Source organism: Centruroides vittatus, unplaced genomic scaffold, assembly GCF_030686945.1.
Source record: "Centruroides vittatus isolate TY-2023 unplaced genomic scaffold, ASM3068694v2 scaffold_2520, whole genome shotgun sequence".
Classification (NCBI taxonomy): domain Eukaryota; kingdom Metazoa; phylum Arthropoda; class Arachnida; order Scorpiones; family Buthidae; genus Centruroides; species Centruroides vittatus.
In genome coordinates, this window is record NW_027122689.1 from 3,025,121 (window position 1) to 3,051,891 (window position 26,771).

Here is a 26,771-nt window from a genome sequence, read left to right on the forward strand (position 1 = left end):
GAAATGGTATTGAACTAGACAATTTCTTACAGCCAAGTAATCAAGTGTGTTTAGTTTTTGATCTTTAGATGCATTATGCTTTATAACTTATATCGTAGTAAGCAAGAGAATAATTTTGAACGAATTTTACAATCAACATTTACTATTACTATAACGTGTCACTGACTCAGTGACACGTTAACGATTCGTGGGTGTCGTGTCCGTAAAATAAACGACTACTTGTTAACGTAAATAATTAACTTTATTATAATCAAACGTAATTTTGTAATAATACATGTGCCTCAGTGGCGTAGCATGGGTGTCAGCCGTCCGGGGCGGAGGAAAATTTCGCCGCCCCCACAACGCTACGCCACTGATGTGCTTCTAGGTCTAAGTGTCACTACAGCTAATGCACGACTGCCGGAAGACAAAGGAACACGACAAAGATCAGAGATGCGGGCTCACCTACGGGCAATTCGGTGTGGGTTATCCCCTGGAGGTTTACATACATAACAATGGGGCCCAGATGAATTTAAAGGGACCTCGTACAATATTGACTTCAGACATTTTTCTTCGGGAGAATTTTTATAAGGAAAGATTTTCTTATTGGTTTCGGACCACCTGTTAGTAGGAGCCCCGGGCAATTGCCTTTTTTCCCATAGGATAACGCGCCGCTGTTAATAGTTGATATGGTAACTATTATGTACAATTTACAAAAATGCATTTTGATTTACAAATGAATTAAATACTCTAAGAGTATAATAAGCTTGGTTCATTAGTTCTAGTTAACTATGTTTTTTGTAAATTAGTGCTACATGCAAGAAGCTTTTTAATATATTGTTATGTTTGATTTTCAAACTTGTATGACAATTACCCTTTTATTTGAATTTAAATGCATTGTATAGTATTGAGCAGTAATTACAGAAAAACAATAAGTTTTGGATTGTTGTTGTATCTGCCGAGGGAGAAGTGTTTTCCGTGAAGACTTTTGCGAGAAACTAACCCCTATTTGGATGATAGAAAACACGTGAAAAAACTCGGAAAACTCCACGTTTCCAACCCGTTGGCGAGGCGAATGGCGATAAAACCATTAAAAACCAGTTACCGGTGTTTAGTGGTTTTATCAGCGCCGGATTAAGCCTCTAGCGGGCCCTAGACAAAATTTGAATTGGGGCCCTATTTAAATAAGTTGCTTCTAAACAAATCTTATATAATGTGACATTAGCGTAGCTAGCATGGGTGACACCCGGTGCGGATATCGTGGTGTCACCCCAAGTCACACCGTAGTGTCACCCTTTTTAACTCTTTTATAAAACACTATTGAATTGTAATATCTTCGCACTCGAGCAACTTGAACGCTATATCGAATATGCGATGTCGCGACGTATAAGTTTAAATTTAGAAAATGAATCATAACCATACATCAGTATTACTATGAGAGGCGGCCCTAGGAATATTTCTAGATGGTGCGAGAGATCTCGTGGGAGAGATTACTTCTGACGCACGGATGGCTGTTGATTTTTTTTTTATTTAGGCAATGGCTAATGAAGCCGGGCCCCTTCGAATTACGGGCCCTAGACATTTGCCTACTTTGCCTATTCGATAATCCGGCCCTGGGTTTTATCCACTCGGTCACCGAGGGACCCAAGTAAAGGATTTTCCTTGTAATGATTAAGTATCGTCTTCCAATCTTGTTCGGTTCCACTGAGAATCGTCTGAATGCCTAATGTCTTCACAATAATCGATGAAACCAAACGATATGTTTAGAAGAAAAGTCCAATTTTAAAGTTTTTTTCTCGACGAAATTGTTTTTAACCGACGATCCATCATTCCACTCGTCGATCGCCATTCTTTCTTCGCCGCAAAAAATGCTTGAGACTGATACGCCAGCCAGAAGCTTCGTGTTGCCTCGTCAAAGATGGATTTTGTTCTCGCAACTGAGCTTGGATGTTAATAACAAATCCATTAAGAAATTTCATTTTCTTAAATTATCTGAAATTTACATCATATTCGGCAACCAGGTGGCGCGAAATTCGCTACCCACGTGGCGAAGTTTAGGGGTTGACGTGATTTGTTTAAAGCAGAGAATATTATATGCTCTGTTTATAGTATCTGTTATTTTAGCCAAAGAGGCTGAAATTTCCATATTAACCATCAGACAAGACAAGACAAGTTTCTGTTATTTGTTAGAACAGGAACTACTCGATTTTTAAGAAAATCTATTGTATTCTCTTCTAACATATCCATTTCTCCGGGATATTTATTATAATATTCGTCACAATCACTGTATTAATACTAGGATGTAAACTGTTGGCTCGTTTATCAAATTATTAGCTGTATATAGACATATTTCGTAATTGCGATAATTACAGATAATCAATTGGAATATTTTTATTTTGGACTTTGACCTCGAACCGTGTTATTTTAATCTCTGCCGGTGTGTTTACGTGATCTTTGCAATCTTACGAGGCATGTTCGGTAGATCACACTAGTCTTTTATAATTATTTTTGCAATGTATTGTTTGAATGAGAAGATGGATGATTTTTATAGATTTAGTTATTTATTAAACACGCTGATGGGATTCGCCTCGGCCGTGTTGACGGCTATACATTGCGTCGGCTTTAAAATTAAATATTTTGTACTTCTTTATATTATTGGAATATTTTATTTACCTAAAGAATTCGTTGGAAGAAAGTTTGGTTTATTCAAGTTGTTTCGATTTTCCGGTCAGTAAATTTTTCTCTCGGTATTTACGATTTGAATAAGTAAATAAGGTAGAGTCTTGAAAACTTGAATCGGTGCAGACCGAGAAGGTGGCAGACTCGGCTTAATGCGGACCGGACGGTGACGAGTTATAGAAAACGAGTTTTAGAGACTCCCGTGTTAACGGTAAAATGGGAGAAACCTACGATGCTAATCTAAGTAGTGGAATTTTCGTAAATGTATTATACGTGCAAATTCACGTACGTATTAACTACGTACTCGTTTGTGACTATTTCTGTTTGTAGTTAAATTTTAATTTAAAAAAATATTGGCTATTTGGTGACGACTTTCAAGTTAGTGACATTTGTGTTGTGGCATTTTGCAGTGGAACCTTGGAGAAATGGTTATATTCTTTGTTAACGTGAAGAATCGATGTTATTAGCAAGGTCGAGGACGAAGTTTTAAACGCGAAAACGTGTACGTCGGACGTTCGGCGTTGCTTTCCCGTAAGCCTAGAAGTTTGAAGAAGGTGTTTGGAAAGTCGGTGGAATCGATCGGCTCGACGTGCTTTGCCCTCGACCTCGCTATTATCGAGTTTTGCCGGTGAAGAATGATAACTTATTTGATCCTAAGGATAAGTTATAGATGTAAAAATTATGTCTATTGGTTTTTAACGACACAACACAATGAATTTTATAGACTGTCAAGTTATCGAGACTCTATTGTACTATTAATTTAATATAAATTTTTATTTATGAATAATATATTGTTTTGTTTAACCATTCTGAGGATGAGATGGTGCAAGAAACTAGAAATAGCAATTTTTTTTCAATTTGTATCTTCAAAATACATTATTCACGTAATTATTTATTTATGATATTGTATTTATTGCCATGTGTCTGTTTATGTAACATAGATTTTCATTTTGTTTGATAAGGTTGATGCTTGTTACATAAAGTATATTGTTCTGTATTCTTTTAAATTGCAAATGTCACAGAAATCAAATATCAACAAATGCTTTATTTTATCATTATGAGTATGGATTGAAATTTATCAGAGATAAAATTTTAAATCTATAATTAATTTATCAAACTGCAATTTGTCTCCAACAATAAAATTGTGAATAATTTTTTAAATCTTGTAATATAAAACAGCCTAAAGTATTAGAAGTAAATAAAAAATGAAATGCTCATATATTTAAATGATAAAAAAATAATTTCCTTGAATAATATGTCATAAACTGATCAGTGTATCTTATGAGCTATTAATAATAATAAGAATAGATTAAATGTTGATGAGAAAACTAAAAATTCTTTCTGAAAATACAAATCACTTAAGTAATAATTAACAAAAAATTCAGAGAAGTATTTATTATTATAAACAAGTTATGTGGATAACAAATTTGCATCAATCTCCAGCTCATATTTTGTCTAGTATACTACTGAAGGATTAATTGTAAAGTCAATTATGAAGCATTATTTTATTGGATTCTCAATTAGAGTATACAGTAAAATTCCAATAACACTACATCGACCGTCGTATAACGTCGGGCCATTTATTGGCAATAATAATAATAAATTTGACCCTAGAGGGATGCATTTAATACACCATGGTTGATGTAGTTTTATTGTAATGTATCAGGTTTCATAAGATGTTCATATTCAGTAAAATTCCAATTCTCTGATAAAACTCAAATTCTGCTTTATTGAAGCAACCAAGTTAAGTAACTACTGTTTCTTTAGTATTTTTAGACAATGAAACTCATTAAGGAGAAAATGTCAGCAGAAATACCCTGTCAAGTTAGTGAACAGCTTTAAAAACTTTTCTGTTTTCTCCTTACGATGCACTTAATTACCCAAAAGAACTAGAACAGTAATTTCTAATTGATTAGTGCTCCAATGAAACAGAATTTGTGTTTATCAATTAGAATATGCTTAAGATTATCCATTTTTTTTCTAATTTTAAATGAAATGTTGATATTTAATATTAGATATTCCTAGACAAGACAATAGATATTGTATAATTACTGGTGGGACTACTGGAATAGGTGCAGAAGTAACAACACACCTACTTTCTTTGGGGATGAATGTCATTATAGGTATGTTAAATTTTTTATTTTTAATAATAATAAAATACTTGACTTAAACCATTGAAATTAATATTTTATAACATTTTATGTCACCAATGCACTACTATATAGTAAATTATTAAAGGATTTTATTATATTGGCATTTTTCACAGGTTCATCTAAACTAGATGAAAAATTTTTGAAAGATCTTCAAAAGAAATATCCAGATTTGATTAGTAAGTATCGTAAAGTTGATTTTTATTAAAATATATCTCGATTAGGTGATTATAAATAAATTAAAATTATATTGGTGACATTTTATAAATAATTTGCATGGAAAATGAATCGAAATGCACACCGATAAAGTTCGGTGTTGATGAATGAATTCGTTAACTGAAATTTACTTTTCCTGGCTCTGTTATATATAACAGGGAAAGTATGGCAATCGGTCAAAAATGAACCCCGAGATTTTTCATTTTTAGACTTGAAATCTTGCGATGTCAAGAAATGCAAAAAAAATTTGGGATTTTTTTCTGTGTGTGGTGTGGGAGGAGATGATATTGTACACCCTCTTTGAAGCATAACTCCTGTGCTTTTTGTTGAAAATTTCTGAAAATTTGCAGGAAGGTTGTGTATTTTGGGGATCAATGCTTTCAAATTTTGATGGTTAAAGGTTGGTGAGGTGGGGAGATAAAGGGGGGACGTGTGTTGCATCATGTAGGGTCACACTTAATGATGATTTTACTCATTATTAGCATTTACAAATTTTTATAAAACCCATTCCTACATTCAAAATTAAGCTTTTTGCCATTTTATAATAATAAAAAATATAAAAAGTTTCTTAAATAAAATATAACAAATTTAAATGTTGTTGGAAAGTTAAGCAGCTGGATTTTTTTTAGTATGTAATTATATCTAATCAAAAAAAGTCATATCCATGCTTTAATTTAAATTTAAGCATTTAAGAATTTGTACAGTACTATTAAATATTTATTCTGTTCCATTGCAACAATTTAAAAATGTAATTTAATATTTTAGGCATTTGGCATTTGGACTTATCATCTATGGATTCTGTACAAAAGTTTGCTAAGAAATATTTAAAGAAAAATTATCCACTTCATTTACTTATTTTAAATGGTATGTTGAGTTTTTACTTAATTTTTGAATTCTTGAATATGATAAAAATTGAATTTGAAATCGTGTAATTATATTTTTGAAATGAAAAGTATATTTAATTAAATGACATAAACAATGTTTTCTTAATGATAAAATAGTTCCAAATGATAAAAAATACTCATGTTGGACTTGTCTTTCTAGACACGTGTTTTTATTCTCTCTGTTGTCAGAACTGCTACAGGAACATTTACTCAATGGCTAGATGGCCAAGCAGTTAAAGTGGTAGCCTATTGCCTGGGAGATTCAGGACTGAATCTGGATGGGTCAAAAAACTGAGGAATTTTTCAGATTTGGTCTGTCTGGATATATCAGGCCCCATCCTTCACTTGGTTGCTCCATTATGGTCATGGCTGAACCTATAAATTTATTTTAAAAAAGTTTTGGCTCGAGACCATGTAATGAAAAAGAAAACATTATTAAAAGAGAAAGACCGATGCCTAAATTAAATATAAATACGTCGACAAAAAAATTTCGACATTTTGACGATAAAATTTATGACGAATGACGATTCTTTCGTAAAATTGAAGCAATTTGGAAATCAAAATAGAATAGAATTTAACATTGGTAGACAATATAAAATAAATATTGAAAATTATAACGAGATAATTACGATTAATGGATATATCTAAATTAATAGATGTTATATGTTTTTTCTCAAAGCGAGAATTGGCATTTAGAGGGTGTAGGGAATTTGTTGAATCTAATAACGGAGGTAATTATATTGAACTTTCTTATTTATTAAGTACGTCGGATAATCTATTAAAAATACATTTAAAAAAGTATATGGTTTTAGTGGCTTATCAAACAAACGAATACGAACGGGCCCTGACGCGCAATTAATTGATTGCCCCTGTAAGTCGGCTTCTTACAGAAACACGGCTTCCCTATCATCAAATGTCACGGCACGCCACTGCATCACGCCACTAGGCAAAGAAGTTATTAAAATAGCACAATATCTCAGTACTACCTGCAATATCCAATCCAGTTGGATATTGCAGGTAGGCTCATAAAGGACATAAAGGAAATGAACTGGCCGATTCTTTGGCCAAAATGGCTGGTACTCTCAAGACGCAGGGTACATATACCAGGTTACCAAAATCAACACTGAAAAATTCCTTACACGAATGGGCACTAATTGAATGGCAGGAAGATTGGAATAATTCTACAATGGGGAGACTTTGCCACCAGTTTATTCCCTCTATTACTAAACGCATCAAGGCTAATTATTACGAACCTAGATCCGAAACCACCCAATGTTTAACGGGGCATGGCAATTTTATAGCCTACCTCTACAAGCTTTAAGAAGAGAAACACTAATAAATGCCGGTGCGACAATAATAGCGTAGGAGATGCTCTGCATTTTATATTCCACTGTGAACGATATGAAGGTCAACGCATTCTATTCTATAGAGAATGCATTCAAGAAGGTCAAAATTGGCCACCGACACTACTAAACATTTTTGATAAGAAAAATCTGTGGAAGTGTTTTGAAAGGTTTATTGAAAGCACCAGGGCTCTTCAGCCACACTTCTACAGGAAAGAAAAAATTCCCGAGAATGAAAACGGCGAAACGACGGAATCGGCCGTGTAAAATTCTTCTGTACATAGTTTAGTTGCCTAGTATTAGTTTAGTTTTAGATTCTAGATTTAAAAAAATAAAAAATAAAATAAAATAAAAAAATAAAATAAAATAAAAATAAAATAATTTCCCATTAATATGTATCGTGTCCTCACGTACCATATATTCTGTATTATTATATTATATCATAGTAAACTGCTATCTTCATTCTCTCTGCGTATTAAAATTGTAACCTGTTCGTAATATTATTGTATCATTGCAGTGTTCGAGGTTACTTTCTACCTACCCATATGTGATGGGTTTTGCATTTTACTGTAACCGGGCCATTTCTTGTAATTGTTAATATCAGTGGCGTGCCGTGACATTTGATGATAGGGAAGCTGTGTTTCTGTAAGAAGCCGACTTCCAGGGGCAATCAGTTAATTGCCTGTCAGTGATGGCCTAGGGTCCATTCGTACGTGCGTGGTGGCGGAAGAGACGTATCTGACAAAAACCAACAAAAAAGAAACATAAAATAAACATATACTATGTACAAAATAGTTTCCTTTAGGACAATCACCCGTTCGGATATCCTGGGCGTCGATGTGGTTCTTCGATGGTCGATTGAAGGTGGCTCGGGGACAGTGGCATTGACAAATCTGTAAGGCATGGGGAGACTTCGTCCGTTGGCGTCGGGGACACAGTCTAAGTCCGAAGTGGCACGGGTTACAGGTTGGCACAATAGATGAGAAATTGTTTTTTTTTTTTTTTTTTTTGCGTTTTGACACACAGCGTTATGGTTATTCGGAACGTTAACCGAGTGCCAGGTGTCCTCGATTGTCAGAGATTATATCAATCTTCGTTCTTTCTTTCGTCCATTTTGATTGGTCGTTCTCCTTTAATCACGCCTCCCGAGTGGTCGGTCCCTGGTTACTAAACGTAACGAGACTCTTACCTGGAGCGCGAAAAAAGTCAAAATCGAAGACGAATTCGATCTTCCACCGATCATAGGACGACTTCCTTCCGCGATTTATAGTTTCTGCCTGGCAGTTTGATATAAACAATGGGTGTCCGACTACAAACGACTTTTACCTATGTTTTTTTAAACTAATACATTTTTCTCTAAATTAACCGTTTTTTCGCGTTTTTCGTGACGGGTCAGACCTGTCCGATACATGACATTTCCTTAAAAGTTTTAAACAAATACTGGAAATGACAAAAATAAACAATTTATGTATTTAGTTCTAAAATATAAATAATACATACATAATACAAATTGATACGATACAAAAACTTGTTTTTTTAATTTTTTATAAACTAATTCTATTTGGCGATTTTTTCCGCAAAGTCGTTAATTACTTTATCATAAAAGTCGCTGGTCGTCGACTCCATCAACGTATTTAAAAGCTTTTTTTCTATCGAAAGCTACGCTAGCGACCACAACCTTTCCTTCGACCGAGTGTTCCTGGCCAATGTATGAATTTGCTTCGTGGTCGAAAAACTGCGCTCAACAGACCCGCCGGTAGATGGTACTGTAAATATTAATGATATTAAATCATATAATTCTATTAGTACGTCTTTGTTCGGATTGATATTAATTATAATATGTTTTATGTTTAAGAGTTACTTGTCAATATAGTCCGGACACGAATATAAATATTGCGATTCACTACGTAATTTAGATAAATCAAAAAATTTCTCATAAAATTTACTTAATTTATAGAATTAAAAACACGCTTGGAAAAATTGTTTTTCATAATATTAAAATTATTAACATCTAAAAGTGATAAAAATTCTAAAGATTTCATGTCTGAAAATCTGTCAATATAATTACAGTATAATTAAAAGAAAAATTATAATTAAATATAACTTTGCAAAAAAACGTACATAAAAATAACATTGAATACTCTTTACTTTTTAAATCTTAAACAATTCACTTAGTTAGATAGCTCCTTACCCAGTGACTAAGGGTCGTTGGAAACGTTACACGTGTGTAGCTTCCACCAGCTAAACCGGCTGAGTTGGTGCTCTGTGAAGCTCATGAGCCAATGCCTATAATCTGGCTGCTTTACACCATTCAGTTATTCTCGTCGTGGAAGCTGACCCGGTTTCGACATTCCTTCCGCCACTGATAGTCGAATATACAATAGCAATCTTATCGTTTTTTTCACATGTAGTATAGAAATTTGTAATAAGATACATAATGCAGTTAAAATTAATATTTTATTATAATTAATTCAAAGTATGTTAAAATATGAAAATTTATATTTTAGAAAATACAAGGGAAGGTCATTGGAAGGTGGAAGCGGCGCTTCCACCGCTTCCAATGACGGCACGCCACTGGTTAATATTGTATAACAGTATTGTCAACTTCGGTAATTTTGGTTGTTAATAATTTCTGATGCAGCGATCTGAGGTCCTAAGAACTTTCTTCGCCTTTACTTTTCCCCCTTTTACTTTATGCCTATCCCTTCAGAACCCTTTCTTCAACCTTTTCTACAACCTTTTCTACACCCCTTTCTCTTCCTAGTGGGCTAAGTTTGCAAAAGCAGGCAGCCCTTCCTCTTTCTTTATTGTTGTTGTTGTTGTTGTTGTTGTTATTATATATGCAAAGCAGTGACGGTTTGTAGTTTAGGACCACCTGATTTTCTTCTGCTTTGTTAACATTGCTAGATGACTGAGCCAGAAATTTGAATGCTAGATTGTTGATAAAAGCACAGCCATATCCATGGTTGGCTGCTACCTGTGTGAGATGCTCCAGTTCCTTCTTGGTATCTGACAATTCTGTAGAATGGGAGTAGGCTCTGGTTACTAATGTGCAGAATGCAGATGCCTTATATGACCATGGGTCCACTGAATTGGCAGGTATGAATAGGGGGGCATAAGTAGCTTTGCAGTAAATTGTGGTGTTAAACTTGTTATCAGCAACTTGAATCTTGATGTCTAGGAAATTAACAATATTATAGCTTTCTGATCCAATTTTAGCGTTAATCCATAGCTGTTATTATTAAACACCTTTAACACCACCCCAATATCCAGTCGTCTTCTCCATACAATCAAAATGTCATCCACATAACGGGTGTAAAGAAGGACACTATGCTTGATGTTTTTTAATGACCGCTCCTCCAATTGTCATAAGACCAATTCACAGAGATCCCCTGAAATGGGGCTACCCATGGGTACTCCCATTTCAGGGGATTGTTTTGGATGTAGGTGTGTCTGTCAAAATAAAAACAGGACGAATAGCATAATAAGTGAGTAAGCTCTAATATCTGAGAGTGGTATGATTGAGCATCATGAGTAGAGCTTAGAAAGAAATTTCTCAATTCGCAAAAACAAGGTTCCAACCGTATAGATATAAAACATGGAAACAAAATCAAACATGATAAGATATTCTTCTCCATTTACATTAATGGCAGAAAGCTTGGAGAGAAGTGCACATGAATCGAAGATTGTGTATGTATACAAATGAAGATGGTGCTTTAAGAGGTGATGTATCTATTGTTCCAATAAGAACGTTAGGGATCTGGCTTTATCGATCACTGGACGTAATTGTTGACCGGGTTTATGCGTTTTAGCAAAGACAAACAGGCGAGGAGTGTCAGGGGAGCTGACCATCGTGTGCTGCAGGCCAAAGGTGGTTGCAAGGCCAGTACGTGTGAACCTACTGACACGACTGTAGCTTTGTTATATACAAGGCATCCGAGAGCTGACATTGCGTGTCCATTATGTAGTGTTGCAATGTATCAACACAGGTAGACCTTTCCATGACTACGACTGCCTTGCTTTTATCAGCCTTGACCAATGTGATGTTCTGTGATCTAAGCCAATTTCTACTTCGTTCGATGTAGTGCCAAAATGTATTACTGTCTGGCTGGTGTTTGTGTTCTTCAATAGCAAACAGCACTTTCTGTCTAAGATATTCTCTGTGGGAGTCTGGACACTTATTATTTCTAGAAGCGAGTAATTTCTCCATATTCGGTATAACAGTCCAACCATGGATATGGCTGCAGTTTTATCAACAATCTAGCATCCAAATTTCTAGCTCAGTCATCTAGCAATGTTAACAAAGCAGAAGCAAATCAGGTGATCCTAAACTACGAACTGTCGTTGCTTCACATATATAGAAGGATAAAAATAATTTAAATGAACTCGTTACGTACAGAAGAAAACCCAGTGTTTTTTGCCTTCTGTCTGACACAAAGGACGGTGCTGAGGATGCAATGACTTCTGGGATTTACCACATCCCACTATATGACGAGAGGTTTGACAGAATACTATCATACATGGGATCAACATACAGATCGCTGCAAACCAGACTAAAGGATCACAAATATGACGTACTAAAAAGAAACATCAATACCGCTTTAGCACGTTATGCCAGCGATCCGGGGGTTTTCCCGTTGGGACCAGGCCAAGCTATTACACAAGGTCTTCGACCGGCAAAATATTAGAATTTTAGAAGCGGTTGAGATCTACAGGGCAAGCAGGAGTGAAACCTGCATCAACACGGATGTCATTCATGTATCAAATGCATGGAAGTAATATCTAGACTTATAATATTACTTATACACGATACATCACAGCCATTTTCGATCTTTTAAAAATTTGCAAGGCAGCTACGTTCTATTTATAGAACGGTTTTTCCGTTTTGTATTTCCCGAAGAGGGCCGATAAAACTAGTGGCCAAAAATGTTCGAACTTTGAAATTATACTTTTATTTGCTGGAAAGTTTGAATTTAGGTGTTATTTTCAACTCCACAAGTGCAGTTCCAGTTTTTGGTAAAGTTGTATTTATTGTTTTATTTTTTTCTAATGTTAACTCTAACGTATTGTACCATTCACGGCTGAATATCAAATGGTAATCTGCCAATCAAGCAAATTTTGCAAAAAATGGACCAAATATTTAAATTTGGCATATTCCAAAAGCACTTAAAACATATTTTATGCTGCTCGGTAATCTTATATTATGTAATTTTCCTATTTGAATGCCTTCATACCACTGGTCCTACAGAAAGAAAGGGCTGTTGTGGAAGACAGTCAAAGTTAAGTTGACCAAAAGTAGTCTTTCACCTCCTGCTGGAAGAGAGGATGGTCAACAACTATTAATTTCTACTGGTCTACTATTACTATTTAAAAAGTGATCCGTGTTGGATGGATTGTGATGGCTTTGCATATGATTGAAGTTGCTAACGTTAATGTCCGAAAGACTTCATATAAGATTTGTTTAAATTGCTTTTAAACTCTATAGAGAATAATTGCTTTTAAATGATAACAAAGTGTTAAAGTTATTTATAAATGATTTGAAAGATCGTACGTTTCAAAAATATATGTAGTAACTCCCATTTTAAGATTATTATCAGAATGACTAGAATCTACAGGGAAAGTATGTCCTTTTAAATAGCAAGTTTATAGAAATTTTTTAGAATTAGTTTGGTTTATTTGGCTAAGACAATGTGACATGTGGGCAATCTGTCAAGGGGGAAGCTTTTCAGGAAGACTTTTATGGGAGACTGGCTGCTATTTAAATGTTACTAATATGAAGAAAACCCAGAAAACTATGTGGCCAAACTATTGGTGATGCATGAACCCACAACTATTGTTCAGTGGTTTTATCTAGTCAGCTATTGTGAGCACTTATTAGAATTAAGTGTAATTTTCAAATAGTAATAGTAGACCAGTAAAAATTAGTAGTACCATCCTCTCTTCCAGTAGGAGGTGAAAGACTACTTTTGGTCAAAACTAACTTCAACCCCCTTCCGCAACAGGCCTTTCTTTCTATGAACGAGCAGTACGGTGGCATTTGAATAGGAAAATTACATAACACAAAGTTACCAGTGAGCACAAAATATGTTTCAAGGGGTTTTTGAGGGTGCAGAGTATTGCACTTTTGCATTAACTTGCATATGCTGTTCCTTATTTTAAGTGGGTGAACAGAACATTCCATTCTTATTTCCACAGCATTGTATGATTCCAGACTTTTTCACGACGAGTTTATTTTTGTCCTAAGTAAATTTTTATTTTGCATTTAACTGCCATTTATTTGTTCAGGATTTGCATATTGGAATGTAGTTTTTACCAGTTCATTTCTGTAACAAAGCATACATAAAATTGCAGTAATAACACAAGAGAATTGTTAACATCAGAAAATAAGAGTGGTGATTCCAAACTTGTTTTCAGGAGTAGTACATTTAGGTGCAATTTGAGGGAATCATCAAAACTAAAAAATCATTATTAAGTAAAATTTCTCATTAAATATTTAAGAATGAATCAGAAAAATACAGAAATGCTGACAGACATTAAAACTTACTAATGCCTCACCTTTCATCCTCTCCAGGAATGAATATTTATCACAAATGTTTTTGTCCTCTTTTAGGGACCTGCTTCAGGTTACAAGTGTTGCTTATTGAATGTTGGCTGAGACTTTAAATTTGGAATGTTCTATTAATTCCAATGTCATATTGTTTGAATAGATTATAACATTTGTCTTACACTGATAAAGTTAACAAATGATATTAATAGTGATAAAATTAAAGAATAGTAAGATGTAAATATAATGACCACAAAATAGTATACGATATGCATGGAAATGTAATATTCAACTGGAATTCAAGGATTTATTTTTTAAACTTAAGGGGATTACTGAATAATGCGTGCCAAGCATCAGACAGCACGTCGGATTCCTTAGGATTAATGCAACTTCCATTAAAAGTTTTGTTAAATATCTCCCAAGACTTTAAGGCTTTGAGTTTGTGTTTGTCAAATACCTGTTATTATATAATTTACGTGATGTAAACCTAACAATTTCGGTATCGAACATTGTTTAAACATTAATAAGTTGGAATGCAGTGAAGTTTGAAACTTAGAAATTTTCAAAGGATAGAACTGTTTTTTTGTGTTTTCTATGCATTCATTCCCAATTGAAGACCTCTAAAAGATGGCCAAAAACATTTGAACATTAAAATTTCTTTGTTTATTATGTGCTGGAATTTGCATTTAGATGTCAGTTAATTAATGAAATACCTATTTGATTAACCTTGCTTCTTTCCAATTAACTGACATTGCTAGAAGTGTGAGAAAAGTGTGGTGTTAGTAATTGGTTCCAGCTTCTGTAAAGTGATAAAAATAAATAATGATTGCAAAAAACTGGTTAATCTTAAATAAACTACCATCACAATAACCAAAAACCAGCAGAAATTTGAAGTTAATGGCTGCATCTCTCGCAGCCATTAACTTCAAAGATAGAGATTCGTTTCTTTAGCTTGGAAGATCTACTTCTCATCATAATTGCATGGCCTACAAGACTGTCAAGGTGCACAGTCTGCCAATAAATAAGCCTCTGTATTTCGAATTGAGGCATTCTTGTCTTGTGCAGTTTGGATGTAGAACGTTTAGAGCCTGAAGATGTTCATTTAATATGGAGGAAAACGTTTGCTAATGTGAGTTTCTTACCATTTCTACAGGTTTTTGGTTTTTGTGATGGTAGTTTACATAAAGTGATAAAATCAAACTTTGGAATGTAAATGATAACATTGCTTTTAAGAGAAATAAACTTAATACAACTTTTAATTCAATAATTATTTTTAAATTTGTTATCTATCTTTCTTTATCTTTCATCAGGGATTTGATAGATTGTTTCATCAGAAAACAGACTAATTTAATTAATTTTTTGAATGTAGATTTAATAGCTTATAATATAACAGTTATATAATATATAAGAGGACAATTGTATACTGTTGAAAGTACTTGCATAATAAATTATTTTTATGTAATGCTGACAGACAGTGCTGTATGTACATTATTTATTTTTCTTATAATATAACATTTACTTAAAATGAAAATATTTTAATGTAAATCTGAATTATATTAGAATAGATATTTTGTAATCATTTTCTCTTCTATGTGTAGCTGGAATAATGTTTGCTCCATACGAAATAACCGAAAATGGCTACGAGAAACATTTTGCTGTTAATTACTTAGGTCACTGTTTGCTAACTAAACTCTTGTTGAAAAAACTCGAAGCTTCTGGTTCAGAAGAAAAATTTGCAAGAATTATTAATGTGTCCTCCAGTTGTCATTTTGCAGGAAAAATTAACTTTGATGATATTCAAAGCAGGTGAGATATAAAAAGATTGAGTTATAATTTTACATAGTCTTATCTATATATATAATTGAGATGAGTTAATAATAATAATAATAACTCTCCTGTGGTCACCACCTGGTCGTGGTGGGAGAGCCCAGTAATTTTACTGATCCATAGGGCAATGCAGGCTGGAGCACAAGCCCCTGGTAGGGACACTCATGCCAGTAAGGTCTATGGGGAGAAATGAAGCTAAGAGTGACCACACCCACATTCTGTGGAGATATTTATTATGGTAATAACTAGATCAAAGTGTGATACCGGCTCGGACGTCGCCCGGGTTAACAAGGTCCACGTTCGTGGGTTAGGCAGAGGCTCGCGTTCGAAAAATAGGCTCACAGTCTCCCTTGGTTACCGGTGGCAAAAGCAGCACTGGCCCAAGCATGGCTACTGCAATGCCCTCAACAGATGTGAGGAACCAACCCAGCCTTGATGTTTCTGTGGCAATGCATCCACAGACCACAAAGGCTGGAAAACCATGCCAATGGATGAAATGGACAGTAGAAATGAACGAGTTTATCATCCGTACTTACTACACCATCACAAAACTCGAAACAAACATGACAGCATACAGACAACAACTACACCATAGATTCACACAACAGTATCCTCATCTCACTGTCACCGAACAAAGGGTTGTTGATCAAAAAAGAACAATTATACACAACAACCTTATTCCACAAGCAACACTTGAACTTATCAAACAACAGGTTGCTGATCAAATACATCAACAGACAGAAACATCTAACATTAATGAAGATCACGTAACCTGTCAGGATAATCCATTAACAAGTATTGATAATAACACACATACAACAATTACCACTAATGATACTACAGACACTTCCTCATCCATCACTGATAACATAGACATGGATTTAGTTAATATGCTCTCACTTACATTTCAGGAAACACTCACTAAATATACAGGTACAGATCCCACACAAAGACCACGAATACCAAAAATCAACACGTCAAAGGAAGTAGGAAAAACACTAAATTATGTAAACACTCACTTACTACCACACTACATTCATTCAATTTCTACACTCGCAGACATTCGTACATTAGTTTATGCTGGGGCAGTCACAGTAGTGACACACCATGGGCTGAAAGTACAATCACAGACAATACACAGAAAACAAATTCTATCACAAGCCTGCCTGGCAGAGAAGAATAGAAACACAAATAAATGACATTAGACAGCAATTAGGCAGGCTGACACAATACACTAAAAACAACATAACACCCAAATTAAGGAAACAGCTCAAAAACATTTTCAAGAAAATAAAAACACACACAAAACATGAACATCACAACACATGCATTACAGAATACATCGATACACTAAAACAAAAACTTGCTGTCAAAGCACGTAGACTCAAACGATACAAAACATGTACACTACGAAAACAACAAAATAAATTATTTACAAACAATGAAAAACTCTTTTACAGACAAATTAATAACAAAGCAAACACTGATACACAGCACAGTGGCACACCAACAAAAGAAGAACTCACAACTTATTCGTCTTCTCTTTGGTCCAGTGCTGTCACGCACAATGCTGATACAGGCTGGATCGAGGAGGAGAACAGAAACTTGCACAACATACCAACTATGCCCTGTGCTGAAATAAACATACATGATTTCCAATACACTGTTAACAGAACACACAACTGGAAGACACCTGGTGTAGACAACATTCACAATTTCTGGTACAAAAAGTTTACATCACTGCACCAGGAACTAGCTAAACACCTAACACACATCATCATCAATCCACAAGACATGCCAAAATTTCTTACTCAGGGCATCACCTACATGAAACCTAAAAACAACAATACCACAGACCCCACACAATACAGACCAATTACATGTCTTCCAACACTCTACAAATTATTGACATCCTGTATCGCAAACAAAATATACAAACATGTTGAAGAACACGACATTCTAACAGAACAACAAAAAGGTTGCCGTAGAAACCACAGGGGATGCAAAGAACAGTTACTCATAGATTCAGTCATTCTACGGCAAGCACACAAACAACACAGAAACATACACATGGCATATATAGACTACAGAAAAGCATTCGACAGTGTTCCACACAGTTGGCTGCTACATATTCTACACATGTACAAAATACATCCATCACTCATTACATTCTTCCAAAACACTATGCAGCACTGGAGAACAACACTACATCTCAGGGTTCATAACACTTCCATACAAACAAACCAAATCTTTATTAGGCGAGGAATTTTTCAAGGAGATTCCTTGAGTCCTCTCTGGTTCTGCCTAGCCCTGAACCCATTATCCAACATGTTAAACAACACGCAATATGGCTACAATATCAGGCATGAAAAAACAACACAGTATACACTGTCACATCTCATGTACATGGATGACATAAAACTTTATGCATCCACACAAAAACAACTTCATCAACTCCTACAAATCACACATTCATACACCAAGGACATACAAATGGAATTTGGCCTAGATAAATGCAAAACACTTCACATAGAAAAAGGAATCCTGAAGAAAGAAGATTTTGCACTTGGAAATGGAGACGTTATTGAATCCATGGAAGAGGGCGAGTTCTACAAAGTATTTAGGATTCCAACAGGCCAAACTAACAGAACACAAATGCACAAATAAAGCAAAGATTAATTAAAGAATACCAAAGTAAGTTAAATGCTATTCTCAGAACACAGTTAAATGCAAAACACACAGTTAAAGCAATAAACACATATGTCATCCCAGTACTCACATATTCTTTTGGAGTTATACATTGGACTCACACAGATCTCGAGCAACTCCAAAGGAAAACAAGAACAACACTTACTAAGCATAAACATCATCATCCTAAATCCGCCACAGAAAGATTAACCCTTCCACGTAAAGATGGCGGACGTGGCCTGATTGACATAGTTAACCTTCACTACAAACAAATACAGTCACTGCGAGAGTTTTTCTACAAAAAACAAGAAACATCACAATTACATAAAGCAGTAACTCTAGCAGACTCAAATAACACACCATTAAACTTACACTCACATCATATGGACACGACACAACATATAAAAAGCATAGACACCATTAAGCAATCATGGGCTCGAAAGGCACTCCATGGCAGGCATCCTTACGATCTGGCCCAGGATTTTGTTGACAAAACTGCGTCAAACAGTCGGTTAGCTCGGGGATGCCTCTTTGGGGAGACGGAAGGATTCACAATTGCCATACAGGATCAGGTCATAAATACTAAAAACTACAGAAAACACATACTCAAAGATACAACACTCACAAATGACACATGCAGAAAATGTCACATCATGCCAGAAACTATACAACACATCACATCTGGTTACAAGTTCTTGGCACAGACAGATTATTTACACAGACATAATCAAATAGCAAATATAATACACCAAGAGCTTGCAAAGAAACACAAATTAGTAGACACCCACGAACCGTACTACAAATACATTCCACAGACAGTATTGGAAAACAACACGCACAAAATGTACTACGACAGAGCCATAATCACAGATAAAACAATTTACCACAACAGACCAGACATCACACTCATTGACAAACACAATAAAATCACATACATTATAGACATATCCATTCCAAACACTCACAATATACAAAACGCATGCACTGAAAAAATTAGCAAGTACACAGAACTCGCCCAGGAAATAAGGCATTTGTGGAGGATGGATAGGGTGCTTACTGTACCTGTCATTCTCTCCTCTACATGTGTGATACCACACACACTACACAAAAGCCTGGGCACATTACAATTGAATAGAAACACATACATCACACTACAGAAGGCCACTATATTTAATACATGTCATATTGTGAGAAAATTCCTGAATACAGACACACACACTGATACACTTCTTTAATTTCTGTTTTGGTTACTATGCCTTGACTTTGGTCCGGCATAGTACACAGCCACCGGTGTTAACCGAGTATATCTCACTTAACCCAACATAATAATAAAAATCAGTGCAGAGCCCAAACGGTTAGGAGTTGAAAGTTGAAATTTGGTACACAGTTATGGTACATCACGAGAACACACACTAAGAAGGGATTTTTCGAAATACCTCCCCACGGGGGTGAGGGACAGGATTAAGTCTTAACATTTTCATCAACAATGGAAGTGTTACGTAACAATGGAATTGTTAAGAGAAAGTGATGTGCAAGACGTTTTTTTTTGTTTTTGCGGGAAATCGAACATATTTTTAGACCCATCTAAAAATTCTGTAATTAATCTGGAAACGGGGGACCCAATTCATTGCATTCTGTGAAAATGGGTAAGGTTGACTGTAACATAATAATCTTAATTTTCACTAAAATGGTTAGGAGTTGAAAGTTGAAATTTGGTACACAGTTAGGGTACCAAATTTAAGTACCAAAGTGTTAAGTAACAATGAAAGTGTTAAGTAGCAATGAAGAACAAGAGAAAGTGACGTGCAAGATTTACGGGCTCTGGAAAAAAAAGAAAAAAGAAAAAGGGTAATATGTTAGAACACATTCAATTTTCAAATTTAAACAGACTAGTTCGGTTTTTCTCGACCTTTGTTCTTTAGAACATTCGATGAAAATCGAACGATATAATCAGAACGTGTTGTGAAAATCGAACAATATTAGAACATTCGATTTTCAAATTCGACCTTTCTTTAGAAATACTTAGTTCGTCGATGAAATTATTTTTTACTTTTGTGACTATAACGTAATAATCTCAATCTTCGCTATCGTTACTTTTGCCCGAGCAACGCCGGGCCTACCTGCTAGTTTTTAATAATATACCCTTTTATATTACAAATAATTATACTTTGTGTGTTCACAAAGCAACTTCTGATCAAGGTATTAGTAAAAAATGGCCCTCAATTCTCAGGGATTATGGTATGATGATAGCTACAAATGCCACACTTTCACATATTTCACCATGTACAATGAGGGACATTTGTCCCAAAAGTGTGGGAAGGAATATACAGTATACAGCAATATTTTATCAGGTGAAGACAGATCATGAAAGTATTGGAAGTGTAGTGTGTATATTTAACATCATCTTAACTGCAATAACCAAGTGATGAAAGTCAGAGTTTTACAAGGCAAATGTATCTTTATATTGTATTTGTTAAATATTTAATAATTTTATATTTTATTCGTATACAAAAATAGTATGATATAGAGGAGTATAAGATTGAACATTAATCTTTCTTTATACATTAAAATAATTGTAAAAATAAGTAGTTAACAAGACTTTATTTTATTTTGAACAGTCAAGTGTATTCGCCTTATTTTTGTTACGCTCAATCAAAAGTTGCCCAAGTTATGTTTACATACTCTTTGCAACATTATATCTCATCACAAAATGGCCGTATCACCGTAAACAGTCTTCATCCTGGCGTCGTTTATACCAATCTGTATCAATATGTTTTTTGGGTAAATAAATGGACTACTTTTCTTTTTAGGGTAAGTTAATATTTTATAATATTAAAATGAAATAATAAAATAAAACTTACTGGAATATAAACGTAAAAATGAAATCAAACACCTTAGTATTTCCAGCAACAAACTAAATTTAATAAAATAAGAACATTTTTGACTATTTTCAATAGTCCTCTTCAGTTAAGCTTCTTTAAAATGAAATAGAACATAAAAATAGAATGCCAGCAATAACATCATTTAAATTTAAAATAATAACATAAAATAAAAATAAAAATAACATAAAAATAGTACAAATTAAACAGTAAAATAAAACAAAGTATTAAGAGAATTAATTGTTGTAGTAAAAAGATTTCCATGCACCAGATAGACTATCAGCGCAGCAATATTACAAGGCGCATAATACCAAAGGTTGATGCAACCTTTGGTATTATGCGCCTTGTAAATCTTAAGCTTTTCAATGTATTTAATAACATGTTTATTAGTGGCAGTCTTAATTATGGAAGCTTTATCCCAATGTACATTGATACCTTGTTCTTTTGCGAAGGCTGCCAGGACGGTACTGTCCAAGTTTTTAGTAATCGAGTATTTATGCTCCTGCAGCCTCTGTTTTAAAGACCTCATAGTGGCACCAACATAAACTAACTCTGAATTAAAATGGCAGTCAGTTAATGGGATTGAATATTGTTTCGATTTAGTTTCAACTTATCGTACTTCCGTAGAATTCTGTAAGTCGTAGGATTACGTCGATAAATTATTTTAACATTGTTCTTGTGAGCTATTTTCTTAAAGATCGAATGTAGGAAAGGAATATAGTTGAGAACTACCTTTCGGTCTTGGTTGGTAGTAGTACGTTGTTTATTTGTTGGATTACAAAATTTATCAATACGGTTATTTATCATGGTTAATGTCCCGTATACGATATCCCTGTTGTACAGCTATTGTGCGTATGTAATTTAGTTCTCTATATGTGTCATAAATACTTGTACAGTGGGTATAGGCCCGCTTTATCTAAGATCTAAAGGCTGCATGTTTAAAGTTGCTGGGATTGAATGAATTCTTTGGAATAATAATAGGTAGATAGCTAGGCTTTCAATAAATGTTTGTCCATATTTCACCAAATTGACAAGTGATGGATAGATCCAGAAAGTTTACATTCAGGTCACTTTTTTGTTCCAATGATAGCGTCAAACCATATGGGTTGTTATTCATTTTGTTAAGGAACTCTCGAGCGTTATTAATATTCCTCCAAATGATGAACACATCATCCACATATCTTGCATATAAAATTATGTCGTTGTTGAAGACAGGCAGTACTTTACTTTCTAAACGTCGTAATACTAGTTCACATAATACTGGGGATATCGGGCTCCCCATTGGAACTCCTCGTTGTTGTAAATATGTGTTGCCTTCAAATGCAAAAAACGAAGTATAACAAATTAGGTGTCAAGTTCTAATATGTGTTCGTGAAATTTTGTAGCATTATTAACGTTCGAAAAAAGGAAGTCTCTTATCTCGCAAAAACAAGGTGGTAATTTTATAGATAGAAATAATGATTTATAATCCATTACGGTCATAAATTCATTGCCTTCTAGGTTAATATTTCTGAGTTTATCCACCAGTTGAACAGAGGTATTAATAGCATATGGGTAATCTTGAATTAGTGGTTGGATATATCTAACAAGTTGTTTCTCAAGTTCAAATGTAGGGGAGCCACATTTTTCTATAACAGAGCGTATCTGACAATTAGGTTTATGAGTTTTGCCAAAGACGAAGATTCTCGGTGTTCTTGGTGCTTGTACGACAGAGTTATGCATTTGTAACTTGTGAGCTAAAGGAGTTGAAATGAATTTTTTAACTCTCTGTTGTAGTGATTCTAAATATTTGTCAGGAGCACATTGGCATTCAGTGTCCCTGATGTAATCTTGCAGTTTATGGTTGTAAGAATCTCTTTTAAGAAGCACTACCCATTTGGACTTATCAGCCTTGATAAGCATTACCTTATTTGTATGCTGCCACTCTTTTGCATTTTTAATGCAATTGTGGAAATGTGCGCTCTTGGAAATTCTTTCTTTAGTTGTTCGAAATCTTGTTTTCCATTGTACGTATTCTTGACTGGTAAGATTCAATTCCTTAATGATCATTTCTGTTAAATATATCACTGTTGCAAGTTATGTGTTTGCAGATAGTGAGAGGATACCTTACAAATAAGTTTAAAAATCGTACGACTACTTTGGTCTGTTTCAAAGTCATACCAAACCAAAAAGTGGCGGGCTTGATAGAGACGCCTTGTCATGGCCGTTTATTTTTATAAGGAAAAATAATACAAAGGTTATATAATACAAATCATTGCTACACACATAGGTAATGACAGGAGAGAAATTTAACACTACCCCTCAATGATTTGTCCCATTTTGCTTACAGTCATCGAGTCCAAGTTGTCTAGCACATTTAACGTGTTTTCCAGTACACACTGGTTTTGTTAAAATGTCTGCTACCATTTCCTTGGTAGGGCAGTACATAATACATACATTCCCATTCTTCACTTCATTTCTTACAAAATGATATTTGACATCAATATGCTTCGTACGTTGACTCACACGATCATTCTCTGCCACTTTCATACAACTTTGGTTATCCTTGTACATAGTTACTTTCTTATCGACAGCTTCCCCAAGGTCCAGAAACACTCGCTTCAGCCAAGCAGCCTCCTGCGCGGCTTCACAAAGTGCAACGTACTGAGCTTCGGTCGAGGACAGTGTCACATTACTTTGCTTTTTACTGTACCAGGATACAGGACTGTCTTAATATTTAAAGACATACCCTGTATGCGACTTTCGATCTGTGTTATCACCTGCCCAGTCTGAGTCGACGAAACATTCTAGTGTGGTTCTAGCATTGCTATTCTCACCCAACTTCAGTTTCCAATCAGCTGTTCCCTTCAGATATCAAAACACCCTCTTCACTTCATTCCAGTCAGCTGCTCTTGGTTTCTTAGTACACTGGGCGAGGATGGAAACTGCTGCCAATATATCTGGGCGTGTGTTAGTTGCAAGGTACAGTAAACTACCTATACCTTTGAGGTACAGTTTGTTACTTTCCATCCTTGGTCCCCTCTCTTTAATTTTGAAATATCCAGGATAAAGGGAAATCTTGCTGGTTTTTGCACCTTGGAGTCCAAATTCTACTATTTTGTCAGTTATAAAATGTTTTTGATTTAGATGGAATATTCCATCACCATCTCGATCAAATTTGATTCCGAGGTAATGATCGATATTTCCGAGTTTTTCATGTGGAAATATTTGTTAGTTTCCACTTCAAGCCAATCTAATGTTTCTTTGGAGGTTGATGCTGCAATTACATCATTAACATGTACAATGATGTATATTGTTGCATAGCATCTTTTTCCGGTGTACAGATAAGGGTCATTTATGCTCTGCGCAAAACCGCATTCAGTCAGTACTTCATGCAATTTTCTGTTCCACTCAGTAGCTCCCTGTTTCAATCCATAAAGGTTTTTCACAAGCTTGCAAACTTTGCCTGGTTCCTCTGTGTCATAGCCTTTAGGTTGTTGCATGTACACTGTATGGTGTAGGTTGCCATTCAAGAAAGCTGTCTCAGTGTCATAGTGATTCACATGCATCTTACGTTTAGCTGCTAAAGTGAGCAAGATCCTAAGGGTTGTTGGCTTTGCCACTGGAGCAAATACCTGGTCATAATCCTCCCCATATTTTTGACTGAAGCCTTGTGCCACCAGATGGGCTTTGTATCTTGTCGGTTTAACATGTGGATCATGTTTAATTTTATATATCCATTTGCTTCCAACAACATTTGCTTCTGGTGGTGGATTTGCCAACAACCATGTTCCATTTTTCTTGAGTGCACAAATTTCCGCATCCCTTGCCTTTATCCACTCACTTGTGTGGGTCCACCTTTTTCTCGGTTAACAGGTTGGTTAGACCTGCCCACTGTCGAGGATGGCTGTCCAGTCTGGAACTAATTACTTGTCAGGTCGAGTGGAGGAGGAGAGGGGGCTCGTTGATAAGACAGAGGCGAGATTTGAATAAATGACACTAGTTACAATAACAAACAGAATTTATTACGAAACAATAAAGAACAGTTACACCGGATAACATTGACAGAGATATTCCGTACTAAATTAGGAAAGTACGAACCCGAGAGAGGGTTTACAATTAAGTGGTCGTCATACCTCAACAAGGATCGGCGTCAGCAGACGGAGTCAATTCGGAATCCAATCGGCGGCGTAGAGGCTTTGAGTCCAACTAGAGGTGGGAGCTACAAACGACCCCTCTGTTCTCGCTCCCCTCCTTTTTATTTCGTCCCCTCGTTACTTTTCTTGCCAATTAGCGAATTTTGTCTTTAGTTTCGTTGTGACTCAGTTTCGAGTTTCAAGGGAAGGGGAAATACAGTCATTCCCCTAAGATGGGTCGGCTTTTGGTTTGGAATTTGGTTATTGATGTCGAAATAAAGACTAATTTAAATTTATATTTTGCCGGTAGATTCAGATTGTCATATTTGCATCTTTTCCGTTGACGGCTTCATCGTAGGTTTTCAGTTCAGAAACAATCGTACTTGGCATTGCTTCAATCGATCTGTCTGGGTGACAACCTTTGTTGTTTCTCGTAGAGCGACGGAGTGGCAGATTGTCCTCAGGTTGCTTGTTAAAGATGGCTCTTTCATTTAGGTTAACTTCCACTTTGCTTTTGCTGTCATCTTCACTGTGATAATGTGGGAGGGATGAAATGTTGGTCGAGCCGATGTTGTCATGTGGATCTCCTTCTATGAAGACAACATCACGACTTATCTTGATTTTCTTGGTTACGATATCCAGCAATCGACATGCCATGCTGCCACTTTCATATCCCACAAATCTTGTTTCAGTTGCCTTTACATCCAGTTTCTTTCTTGCTCCAAAAGGAACTCTTGTGTAAGCAATACATCCAAAACGGCGGAAGTACTCAATATTTGGCTTCTTGCCTTGCCATTTCTCATACGGTGTCATTGGGTCCTTTTTTGATGGTAATCTGTTCTGGATATGATTTGCTGTCATTAATGCCTCACCCCAGTAGCATTTTCCTAATTCTGCATGATGCAGCATTGTTCTTGCCATCTGACAGAGTGATTTTTCCGTTCTGCCTTGCATTCTGTTGAGGGCAATCTGGTGCTGTGGTCTGAACTTTAATATCATGTTCTTTGAAAAATTTACGCAGGTCTTCATTCATGTACTCAGTCCCTCTATCAGATCGGAACTTTTTCACCTTGCATCCCATTTGTGTTTCAACATAATTTACATATTCCTTTATTTTTACATTAGCCTCAGACTTGTGCTTCAACAGATAAACTTTGGTATAACCAGTATAATCATCTATAATCGTTATGTAATATCTATTTCCACCAGGGGTTCTCACTTGCATGGGTCCACACAAGTCACTGTGCAAGAGCTCAAGCTTTGTACTACTACTATTCATTGATTCTTTTGGAAATGGTTTCCGCAGCGTTTTATTTTTCATGCAACTTTCGCATCCCACAGTGCACCTGCACTGTGGGATGCGAAAGTGTCGAAGGTGTAATTTTCACACCCTCGACACTTTTGGCAGCCATATAACGCATTAGAGATGGATCACGGTGGCCACACCTCAAATGCCACAGATGTACA

General features: G+C 35.4%; 1 protein-coding gene across 1 annotated transcript in view; it reads left to right on the top strand.

Annotated features, from left to right (window-relative positions):
* The first annotated feature begins 2,082 nt into the window (after positions 1–2,082).
* The window catches only part of LOC136987528 (dehydrogenase/reductase SDR family member on chromosome X-like), a 31,025-nt gene continuing 6,336 nt past the window's right edge, over positions 2,083–26,771 (top strand). Inside the window, exons 1-6 of the mRNA XM_067285270.1 lie at positions 2,083–2,706; positions 4,674–4,781; positions 4,925–4,987; positions 5,790–5,888; positions 15,394–15,601; positions 20,929–21,121. Of these exons, the coding sequence (XP_067141371.1) occupies positions 2,493–2,706; positions 4,674–4,781; positions 4,925–4,987; positions 5,790–5,888; positions 15,394–15,601; positions 20,929–21,121 (885 nt within the window). The 5' untranslated portion in view covers positions 2,083–2,492. The remainder of the gene's footprint in view (positions 2,707–4,673; positions 4,782–4,924; positions 4,988–5,789; positions 5,889–15,393; positions 15,602–20,928; positions 21,122–26,771) is intronic.